The 12,145-nt window shown below is 45.2% G+C and overlaps 1 protein-coding gene across 2 annotated transcripts in view; it reads left to right on the forward strand.

The window, feature by feature from the left end:
* Positions 1 to 11,125, forward strand: part of LOC120048882 (neogenin-like) — a 186,995-nt gene extending 175,870 nt beyond the window's left edge. The window contains exons 8-12 of one of the 2 annotated variants that reach the window (XM_038995191.1): positions 1,130 to 1,364; positions 2,081 to 2,235; positions 6,807 to 6,955; positions 10,475 to 10,613; positions 10,782 to 11,125. In XM_038995191.1, the coding sequence (XP_038851119.1) occupies positions 1,130 to 1,364; positions 2,081 to 2,235; positions 6,807 to 6,955; positions 10,475 to 10,613; positions 10,782 to 10,891 (788 nt within the window). In that variant the 3' untranslated portion in view covers positions 10,892 to 11,125. The remainder of the gene's footprint in view (positions 1 to 1,129; positions 1,365 to 2,080; positions 2,236 to 6,806; positions 6,956 to 10,474; positions 10,614 to 10,781) is intronic. The other variant, XM_038995198.1, reaches the window with a different exon arrangement.
* Positions 11,126 to 12,145: the final 1,020 nt, after the last annotated feature.

Raw genomic sequence — 12,145 nt, forward strand, 5'->3', positions numbered from 1 at the left:
TTTCTGTGATTGAATATTTTGTTGATGATTAGATTGTTTACATTTATATTGGCGTGTATTTTTTATTATAGGAGGTGAGGAGAATTTTCACTCAGTGCCCAAGGAAAATATGTTGTAACTCTGTAGAATGACACTTATTTATTATCTTCCCTCTACTCAAATATACAGGGGAATCTATTCCCAGTGTGTGTGTGTGTGTGTGTGTGTGTGTGGAGTGTGTTCTCACTTATATCTGTAATATACAGCAAATCCCACACCACTCTGTTCAATATCCAAGGTCATGGCATCGCTGGAATCTGTCATATAAACAGATAGTGTAGTCTCCCTGAATAAGCATCTCCTCAGTGTGTCATGATGGATAGATGTACTATGGCCAGCATACATTTGCATATAGAGTTGTATTTCTCTACATATATATATACCCCATATGTTCAGTTTCCATACATTTTGGCATTGCCCTCGACTTGATTCCTTTGACCTGCAACCAATGGAAATGCCACAGTCTCTCTGACATTCTTTCCCTGTGTTGTGTCTGAGTCGTCTGGTATAAAATAGAAAGCAGATATACCCATGTCTAGCCACAGATTGTTCTGAGAAAGCACCAAATTACATTTTTTCACATTGCTGTGGGTAGACTGTGGAATAGCGCCAGTACAAGTGCATTAAAACATTATAGGGTGGGTTTGACAGTTGGTGTGGAGCTCTAAGGTCACACTTTGCTATGTAAAATATGTACAAAGTCTAGACTGTATTTTGTATATGTGTTCATACACCATTCAGTGGTGTTTGTGTGCTCCTCCCCTCTTCCATTAGAGATGTTGTGCATGTTTAGTCTCCCTCCTTCTGTATTGTGTTTCGTGGGGATTATTCCAGCGTGATATTACTGTGTTCTTGTGATTCCTTGTCATGCCGAGAGCCCTTTTTTTTGTTACGTGGTTGTTATTTTGTGTGTTTCTTCTGTTTTCTTTTTTGTTCTCCTTTTTTTTGCTGTCCTTTCCTTTCTTCTCTGTTCCTTTTGGATGCCCGCCTTCCGTCCATCTCTTTCTCCTCTCTTTCGCTGTCTTCTTCACCTCCCTTCACCTTCCATCCACCTGACCCCTACTCATCTCCCTCCACTCCACCCTCAAAGATGTAGCTCTCCCCACCCCTCCTCTCCCCTCACTGACTCCTGACACTACTGACCATGTAACGCCAGGCTCCAGAGGTGTGGCTAACCCCACTGGCCCCACCCCCTCCGCCCCCCGTGACGTCGTGGCCTCGCTGGTCTCCACCCGCTTCATCAAGCTCACCTGGCGCCCTCCAGCTGAGCCCAATGGAGAAGACCTCACCTACTCTGTCTACTTCAATCAGGAGGGTACCAACAGGTAGGGACCCTACAGTACAGTATTACACACTACTCAGTGTATTATAGCAGGTAGGCCCTCTATTCAGTACAGTACATCATACACCCTACTGAGGGCCCCTATAGCATTCACCCTACTGAGGGCCCCTATAGCATTCACCCTACTGAGGGCCCCTATAGCATTCACCCTACTGAGGGCCCCTATAGCATTCACCCTACTGAGGGCCCCTATAGCATTCACCCTACTGAGGGCCCCTATAGCATTCACCCTACTGAGGGCCCCTATAGCATTCACCCTACTGAGGGCCCCTATAGCATACACCCTACTGAGGGCCCCTATAGCATACACCCTACTGAGGGCCCCTATAGCATACACACTGCCCAGTGTACAGGTAGACTCTTGCTATGAAATGGTGTGTAGTCTGTAAATTCAACACAGTCCACTCAGTAGAAATCAAGTGATGTAGTATTGCTTGCCTTCTATTGATAGTGTGTGCACTAACTGACCTATTGATAGTGTGTGCACTAACTGACCTGTTGAGTGTGTGTGTGCACTAACTGGGCTGTTGAGTGCGTGTGTGTGCACTAACTGGGCTGTTGAGTGCGTGTGTGTGCACTAACTGGGCTGTTGAGTGCGTGTGTGTGCACTAACTGGGCTGTTGATAGTGTGTGTGCACTAACTGGGCTGTTGAGTGCGTGTGTGTGCACTAACTGGGCTGTTGTGTGTCTGTGTCTCAGGGAGCGTATCCTGAACACCAGTCGGCCAGGTGAGATGCAGGTGACCATTCAGAACCTGATGCCCGACTCCAAGTACAAGTTCCGGGTGGTGGCGCACAACAAGAACGGCCTGGGAGAGAGCTCTGCCGTCCTCAAGGTGGCCACCCAGGGTGAAGGTAAAACACACATACTGTATACTCTACAAACAAACATAAACACTTACACAGGGATGAACATGAACCCAGACCACCCCACTGTCGCTCAGAGGACTACAGTCCTCTACTCTCCAGGCCGTAGAAGACGGCCTCTGTAGTGGTTGTTCATTTCCTTCCATTTACTTACCTGTGTGAGAGAGGTGTGTGTTTGAACATGGCCTCCCATACTGTGGCTGAGGAAGAAGGGTGTGTGTGTGTGTATAGTGGGGTATGGTAGGCAGGCTGAATTAAAATGCATCCTCCTTCCCTCCAGTCCTCCAATCCGTAATACCTCCTCCGTCAAACATTGACACTGTATCCATTCAGTGTATACTATACTTTGACACTGTATCCATTCACAGTGAATACCAGGCCTTATTGGGATGTTGTGACTGGAGCGTTTTCCCCTCACAGCTCTACAGTACACATGCTAAGGGCTTCCCCCTCCATGGCACAGTAGAGGTGAACGCCCTCCTAATCATCTCTCCTCCTCTCTCCCTCACGGCTGGGCCTATTCATCTCTCCTTCTCTCTCCCCATCACTGCTCAGCCTATTCATCTCTCCTTCTCTCTCCCTCACGGCTGGGCCTATTCATCTCTCCTTCTCTCTCTCCCAACACGGCTGGGCCTATTCATCTCTCCTTCTCTCTCCCAACACGGCTCAGCCTATTCATCTCTCCTTCTCTCTCCCCATCACGGCTCAGCCTATTCATCTCTCCTTCTCTCTCTCCCAACACGGCTCAGCCTATTCATCTCTCCTCCTCTCTCCCTCATCACGGCTCAGCCTATTCATCTCTCCTTCTCTCTCCCCATCACTGCTCAGCCTATTCATCTCTCCTTCTCTCTCCCTCACGGCTGGGCCTATTCATCTCTCCTTCTCTCTCTCCCAACACGGCTCAGCCTATTCATCTCTCCTCCTCTCTCCCCATCACGGCTCAGCCTATTCATCTCTCCTTCTCTCTCCCTCATCACGGCTCAGCCTATTCATCTCTCCATCACGGCTCAGCCTATTAATCTCTCCTTCTCTCTCCCTCACGGCTGGGCCTATTCATCTATCCTTCTCTCTCCCTCATCACGGCTCAGCCTATTCATCTCTCCTTCTCTCTCCCTCATCACGGCTCAGCCTATTCATCTCTCCTTCTCTCTCCCTCATCACGGCTCAGCCTATTAATCTCTCCTCCTCTCTCCCGCCATCACGGCTCAGCCGTTGCCCAGTTTCTAGGGCAGTCTCTGCCTTTCTACCTGTGTCCTTTGCACCTGGCACTCCATAATGTGTGCTGGCGGGAGCCTAACTACCCATGGGGATAGCAAAGGGGGCAGCCAGTGCCAGGGACAAATTTGTCTGTCTGTCAGCATCTCTTCTAGGTTATAAATGAAGGTTTAAACTGTTGACCTGATTCCAAGTACCCGACCTGGACCGACCACACAGCATCCCTCACTGTATATATCTTACACACACCAGACACCTACTATATATACTGACAAATGAGAGCCTCCGTGTACTGCCGGGCATATCTGCAGCTAACACACAGCAAAGGTACATGTTCCTTTCCCTTAGAGAAGAATTGGGGTATTTGTCAGTGAAACTGGGGTCTCAAGTATTTTCCATGCTTGATGGACAAAGGCGTAGTTTGTATTACATATAGAATCAACATTGTCTGTCTGTTAAAACACTGCTATAGGTTCCTTGTGTGTGTATATACAGTGTATTTTGATTTGTTTAACACTTTTTTGGTTACTACATGATTCCATATGGATTATTTCATAGTTTTGAGGTCTTCACTATTATTCTACAATGTAGAAAATATTAAAAATAAAGAAAAACCCTTGAATGTGTAGGTGTGTCCAAACTTTTGACTGGTACTGTATATACACTACCATTCAAAAGTTTGGGGTCACTTAGAAATGTCCTTGTTTTTGAAAGAATATCTATTTTTTTGTCCATTTAAAATGACATCAAATTGATCAGAAATAGTGTAGACATTGTTAACTTCTTACGGCTGAGATCCCGTTAAGGGGATCGATATGACAACAGCCAGTTAAAGTGCAGGGTGCCAAATTCAAACAGAAATTTCATAATTGAAATTCCTCAAACATACAAGTATTTTACACCATTTTAAAGATAAACTTGTTGTTAACCCCACCACAGTGTCCGATTTCAAAAAGGCTTTACGACGAAAGCATACCATGCGATTATGTTAGGTCAGCACCTAGTCACAGAAAAACACAGCCATTTTTCCAGCCAAAGAGAGGAGTCACAAAAAGCAGAAATAGAGATAAAATGAATCACTAACCTTTGATGATCCTCATCAGATGACACTCATAGGACTTCATGTTACACAATACATGTATGTTTTGTTCGATAAAGTTCATATTTATATCCAAACATCTGTTTACATTGGCGCGCTATAGTAATGTTTTGCTTCCAAAACATCCAGTGATTTTGCAGAGAGCCACATCAATTTACAGAAATACTCATAATAAACATTGATAAAAGATACAATTGTTATGCATGGAATTATAGATAAACTTCTCCTAATGCAACCACTGTGTCAGATTTCAAAAAAGCTTTACGGAAAAGGCACACCATGCAATAATCTGAGTACAGCGCTCAGAGACCAAAACAAGCCATACAGATACCCGCCATGTTGTGGAGTCAACAGAAGTCAAGTAAATATTCACTTACCTTTGATGATCTTCATCAGAATGCACTCCCAGGAATCCCAATTCCACAATAAATGTTTGTTTTGTACGATAAAGTCCATAATTTATGTCCAAATACCTCCTTTTTGTTCGCGCGTTTAGTTCACAAATCCTAATTCATGATGCGCGAGCACTAGGTCCAGACGAAAAGTCAAAAAGTTCCGTCACAGTTTGTAGAAACATGTCAAACGATGTATAGAATCAATCTTTAGGATGTTTTTAACATAAATCTTCAATAATGTTCCAACTGGAGAATTCCTTTGTCTTTAGAAATGCAATGGAACGCAGCTAACTCTCACGGGCGGGCGCGAGACTAAGCTCATGGCATTCTGCCAGACCTCTTACTCAATCAGCTCTTATTCGCTCCTCCTTCACAGTAGAAGCCTGAAACAAGACTGTTGACTGTTCTAGTGGAAGCCTTAGGAAGTGCAATCGGACCAAATTTTACACTGTATATTGGATAGGCAAAGACTTGAAAACCTACAAACCTCAGATTTCCCACTTCCTGGTTGGATTTTTTCTCAGGTCTTTGCCTGCCATATGAGTTCTGTTATACTCAGACATCATTCAAACAGTTTTAGAAACTTCAGAGTTTTCTATCCAAATATACTAATAATATGCATATCTTAGCTTCTGGGCCTGAGTAGCAGGCAGTTTACTCTGGGCACCGTATTCATCCAAGCTACTCAATACTGCCCCCCAGCCATAAGAAGTTAATGTTGTAAATGACTATTGTAGCTGGAAACGGCAGATTTTTAATGGAATATCTACATTGGCGTACAGAGGCCCGTTATCAGCAACCATCACTCCTGTGTTCCAATGGCACATTGTGTTAGCTTATCCAAGTTTATCATTTTAAAAGGCTAATTGAGCATTAGAAAACCCTATTGCAATTATGTTAGCACAGCTGAAAACTGTTGTGCTGATTAAAGAAGCAATAAAACTGGCCTGGAGCATCAGCATTTGTGGGTCCGATTTACAGGCTCAAAATGGCTAGAAACAAATACCTTTCTTCTGATACTCACAACATTAACAATGTCTACACTGTATTTCTGATCAATTTGATGTTATTTTAATGGACAAAAAATTTGATTTTCTTTCAAAACAAGGACATTTCTAAGTGACCCCACACTTTTGAACGGTAGTGTACATACATACACACGACATCCTCAACACCACAGAAGTTCCCTCTGGAGGACTAGGTATGGTTAATGCTGCATTACATTTGCCACACAGCTCAGTTTCTCAGACCCTATCGTTATCCCTCTAGAGACTACATCCTCTAGTAGATGTGTGGTTCTCAGCACCTGCTACCACAGTCTTGTGTTAAACAGCTACGCCGGCCGGCACCAGAGCTGTTAATTGAATGTAATGACTCACGTCCCTGCAGAGCAAACAACAATGGAAACACCCCCCTCCCTCCTCAACCACTTGGTTTAGTCCCAGCCGCTGTCTCTCGGCTAACCAATTCCAATTAACTTAATACTTCAAATAAATTCCTCTGTAAACCAAGCATGACCCTGTCTGTCCCCGCTCCCCCCTCTCACCTACTGGAATACCATGCTAGAGGGATTGGTGGGATGATGTGGGAGAATGACCACAGCATGTGTGTCAGGTTTTGCGGTTACAGAAAAAAACGGGGACATTCCAAAATGGCAGTCTTTCAAATTGGGACCGAATTGTCTCCAAGTGATTGAATGAGAGTGTGGTTTTGTGCAAGTGTGATTTTATGATATGGCTTACATATGAAAAAAATAGAAATACTGAGATTTGGGGGGGGAAATGGCTTCCTGTGTCTTTTTTATTTTGGGATTCATACTAAGTATCCTCTGTCTCCTTTGGTGTTTCCAGTGCAAGTTCCTGGCCCCGCCCCCAACCTGCAGGCTGTGTCGACAACACCCACCTCCATCACCCTCAACTGGGACACGCCCCTCACTGGCAACGGAGACGTCCTCACGTACAAGGTCTACTATATGGAGAAGGGTCTGGACCTGGAACAGGTAAGACCCAGTGTGATGGGTGGGGGAGTTAGAATGCCCTATATGTTGAGATAGTGATCCATCATATTCTATGAGAGAGATTAGTCTTGTGATGGTGTAACAACAAGACTGCAAACAGAACAGCGAAATTAACCGTTGCTTTGCCCGGCTTAGCATCAGCGATATATCAGCACCATATAGCCCATTGAAGTGTCACAGCCCAGTAGACTGCCTTGAAACTCCTATTCCCCGAAGCTCCAAAGCCTCTGCTCTATTCCTACTCTATCAGAAAGCTGGCAGCACCACCCTCTATATTCCCCAGTCTCCCAGCAGGCCACAGTGCAGCGCACCGCAGCACAGCCTCCTGAGTCATCCAGCCCTGCCAGCCCAACCAGCCAGGCGTTAAAGAGCCTTTAATATGATAATGGATGAAATGTCAGCCAGCACAACGAGTAATGATGCTGTTGCTGCTGCCATCCCTCGCTCCCTAGAGGAGAGAGAGAGAGGCTGACAGGAAGAGAAGAGGCTGATCTGACTATCTCTTTATCTGAAAAGAGAGGAACAAAGGTTGAATCCAGAGAACAGGGTAGCTAACAGGGTGTTAGAGTGGATGAATTATTGAGGCGGGGACGGGGAAGCCTTCAGGAAGTGGCATGTCTACAAGGAGGAAGCTGTCACAATGGCGCGCCTGATTTCAGTTGAACAGTTACACTGTGGTTTTACTACCCAGGGATGAAGATTAGGGCGTCCCCAAATAGAAGGGGCTTTTTAAAAATAAGTAGCTAGGTTTCCAACCAATTGGCAACAGATTTTTATATCTGCATCAAAACAATATCCCACCAGATAACGGTTTCCATCAAATGGACTTGTTGCAGATAAAAGGCTGTGCGTGATGACGTAGTGCCAATAAAATAACTTTTGCGGTTAAACTCCCATGTACTGAAGGGGAAAAAAGTTAAATGTGTTTCCATCGCATTTCCAACAACTGATGGTTTTGTCACAAAAAATGTTGCGTTATATAGTGAATGTGCCAACTCTGGTCTTGGCATGTGCGCTATAGACAACAGCTCGCAGATACAATGTGTGTATAAGCCTACATGATGAGATAATTATGGACAAAAAGAGCAAGATTCTTTTTTTATCATCATCATGTCATCAGAATAAGACCCTTGATATTTATTGGAAAGGAGCATCAAGCTCATCACCGTGCACTTTCACCACCCTGTGAAGTTCATCATAAACTAAAAGATTAAGAACAGACACTGGCCTTCAAGGCAGAGTTCCTCTGTCCAGTGTCTGTGTTCTTTTGCCCATCTTAATCTTTTCTTTTTATTGGCCAGTCTGAGATATGGCTTTTTCTTGGGGAGATGGGCAAAAGAACACAGCCACTGGACAGAGGAACTCTGCCTAGAAGGCCAGCATCCTGGAGTCGCCTCTTCACTGTTGACATTGAGACTGGTGTTTTGCGGGTACTATTTAATAAAGCTGCTAGTTGAGGACTTGTGAGGCATCTGTTTCTCAAACTAGACACACTAATGTACTTGTCCTCTTGCTCAGTTGTGCACCGGTGCCTCCCACTCTTTCTATTCTGGTTAGAGCCAGTTTGCGCTGTTCTGTGACGGGAGTAGTACACAGCGTTATATGAGATCTTCAGTTTCTTGCCAATTTCTCAGAACAAGAATAGACTGACGAGTTTCAGAAGCAAGTCTTTGTTTCTGGACATTTTGAGCCTGTACTCGAACCCACAAATGCTGATTCTCCAGATTCTCAACTAGTCTAAAGAAGGCCAGGTTTATTTCTGCTTTAATCAGCACAAGTTTTCAGCTGTGCTAACATAATTTCAAAAGCTTTTCAAATGATCAATTAGCCTTTTAAAATGATAAACTTGGATTAGCTAACACAACCTGCCATTGGAACACAGGGCTGAATGAAAATGGGCTTATTTTTAGATATGGTGGGTGCAGGGGGTTAAATGTGGGTATATGTGCGTGTGTGTGTGGCAGTAGTGGTGGTGGTGGTGGTAGTGGCAGCAGTAGCGGTGTTGATTAGTAGTGGTGGTAATGGTAGCAGTAGTAGCAGCAGTAGAAGAGGTGGGGGTAATGGTGGTGATAGTAGTAGTAATGGTGGTAGTAGTAGTAGTGATACTGGTAGTAATGATAGTAGTAGTAATAATGATAGTGGTGGTGACAGTAATAATGGTGGTGGTGGTGGTGGTAGTAGTAGCGATGGTGGTGATGATAGTGGTAGTGGTGATGGTAGTGGTGATGATAGTAGTAGTGGTGATGGCGGTGATGATAGTGGTGGTAGTGGCGGTGATGATAGTAGTGGTGATGATAGTAGTAGGGTGGTAGTAGTAGGGTGGTAGTAGTAGGGTGGTAGTAGTAGTGGTGATGATAGTAGTGGTGATGATAGTAGTGGTGATGATAGTAGTAGTAGTGGTGATGATAGTAGTAGTAGTGGTGATGATAGTAGTAGTAGTGGTGATGATAGTAGTAGTAGTAGTGGTGATGATAGTAGTAGTGGTGATGATAGTAGTAGTAGTGGTGATGATGATAGTAGTAGTGGTGATGATGATAGTAGTGGTGATGATGATAGTAGTGGTGATGATGATAGTAGTAGTGGTGATGATGATAGTAGTAGTGGTGATGATAGTAGTAGTGGTGATGATAGTAGTAGTGGTGATGATAGTAGTAGTGGTGATGATAGTAGTAGTGGTGATGATAGTAGTAGTGGTGATGATAGTGGTAGTGGTGGTGGTGGTAGTGGTGATGATGATGGTGGTAGTGGTGATGATGGTGGTAGTAGTATTGGTGGTGATCGTAGTAGTGGTAGTTGTGATAGTAGTGGTGGTAGTAGTCGTAACGGTGGTAGTGGTGGAAGTAGTAGCGGTGGTGGTGGTGGAAGTAGTAGCGGTGGTAGTGGTGGAAGTAGTGGTGGTGGTGGTGGTAGTAGTAGTGGTGGTGGTGGTAGTAGTAGTGGCGGTGGTAATGGTGGTGGTGATGGTAGTCGTGGTGATGGTAGTCATGGCGGTAGTAGCGGTGGTGGTGATGGTAGTGGTGATGGTAGTCGTGGCGGTAGTAGTAGTGGTGGCGGTGGTAATGGTGGTGGTGATGGTAGTGGTGATGGTAGTCATGGCGGTAGTCGTGGTAGTGGTGATGGTAGTCGTGGCAGTAGTGGTGGCGGTGGTAGTGGTGGCGGTAGTAATGGTGATGGTAGTCGTGGCGGTAGTAGTAGTAGTGGTGGTGGTGATAGTAGTAGTGGTGATGGTGGTAGTAGTAGTAGCGGTAGTAGCGGTGGTAGTAGTGGTGATGGTAGTAGTAGTAGTAGTGGTGGTGGTGGTAGTAGCGGTGGTGATAGTAGTAGTAGTAGCGGTGGTGATAGTAGTAGTAGTAGCGGTGATGGTAGTAGTAGTAGTAGTAGTGGTGATGGTAGTAGTAGTGGTGGTGGTGGTAGTAGTAGTATAAAACAAGGAGAAGTACAAAATACATCTACAGAAGCACTACTTAACTTTGTGTACCACCTCTCTTCTCAAAATCTCAGGACATAGACGCTGGAGCTCTGTCCTACACCTTGATGGGTCTGAAGAAGTTCACAGAGTACAGCATTAGAGTGGTGGCCTTCAACAAGCACGGTCCGGGAGTGTCCACAGGAGACATCACCGTCACCACCCTGTCTGATGGTAAGCAGGGGACAGATGAAGGAGCGGAACTCTTCCTCTCTCATAGGAGAAATGGGTAGATCACAACGGGCAGTCTCCATTGGAAGAGGAAGATGTTAAAGACCTGGTGTGTTGAGGTGATCTCTCTTGAGTTCTAAAGAGTAAAACACCTTGTTTTTACCCCTACAGTTCCCAGTGCACCTCCTCAAAACCTCACTGTGGAAGTTCACAACTCAAAGGTAAGCACAAGTCAGCCACTTCTCTTTAACACGCAGACACTCTCCCTACCTCTCAGGTGATGTGATAGCTGTGGGCCTAACCCTGTTTTCAATGCTATTAGCTCTTGTCAGTGGGCTCAGCTCATACACAGACTGCCAGCGTTGTGCTTGAACCCTGTATCGATCCACCCAGCAAGCGGCTGGAGACTGGGCCTGTCTGAAGGCTTTCGTCTCGCTCTCTCTACCACAACTCCTACAGCCTCACACATCTAGAGGCTCATCTCCCACAGGAAGGCTTTCTATCCAGCTCACTTGTGTCCGTTTGTGAGTGAGTCAGGAGCTCTTGCTGCTGCAGCACATGGAGATGTGTTAAACTGAGTCAGGAGCTCTTGCTGGTTGGTGTATTTAGTACCACTATAGAGATAGGCGGGGTGTATTTAGTACCACTATAGAGATGGGGGGGGGTGTATTTAGTACCACTATAGAGATGGGCGGGGTGTATTTAGTACCACTATAGAGATGGGCGGGGTGTATTTAGTACCACTATAGAGATGGGGGTGTATTTAGTACCATTATAGAGATGGGGGGTGTATTTAGTACCACTATAGAGATGGGGGGTGTATTTAGTACCACTATAGAGATGGGGGGTGTATTTAGTACCACTATAGAGATGGGGGGTGTATTTAGTACCACTATAGAGATGGGGGGTGTATTTAGTACCACTATAGGGATGCGGGGTGTATTTAGTACCACTATAGAGATGGGGGGTGTATTTAGTACCATTATAGAGATGGGGGGTGTATTTAGTACCACTATAGGGATGGGGGGTGTATTTAGTACCACTATAGAGATGGGCGGGGTGTATTTAGTACCACTATAGAGATGGGCGGGGTGTATTTAGTACCACTATAGAGATGGGCGGGGTGTATTTAGTACCACTATAGAGATGGGCGGGGTGTATTTAGTACCACTATAGAGATGGGGGGCGTATTTAGTACCACTATAGAGATGGGGGGTGTATTTAGTACCACTATAGAGATGGGGGGTGTATTTAGTACCACTATAGAGATGGGCGGGGTGTATTTAGTACCACTATAGAGATGGGCGGGGTGTATTTAGTACCACTATAGAGATGGGCGGGGTGTATTTAGTACCACTATAGAGATGGGCGGGGTGTATTTAGTACCACTATAGAGATGGGGGGGTGTATTTAGTACCACTAGAGATGGGGGGCGTATTTAGTACCACTATAGAGATGGGGGGTGTATTTAGTACCACTATAGAGATGGGGGGTGTATTTAGTACCACTATAGACATGGGCGGGGTGTATTTAGT

Source organism: Salvelinus namaycush, chromosome 1, assembly GCF_016432855.1.
Source record: "Salvelinus namaycush isolate Seneca chromosome 1, SaNama_1.0, whole genome shotgun sequence".
NCBI classification, from domain to species: domain Eukaryota; kingdom Metazoa; phylum Chordata; class Actinopteri; order Salmoniformes; family Salmonidae; genus Salvelinus; species Salvelinus namaycush.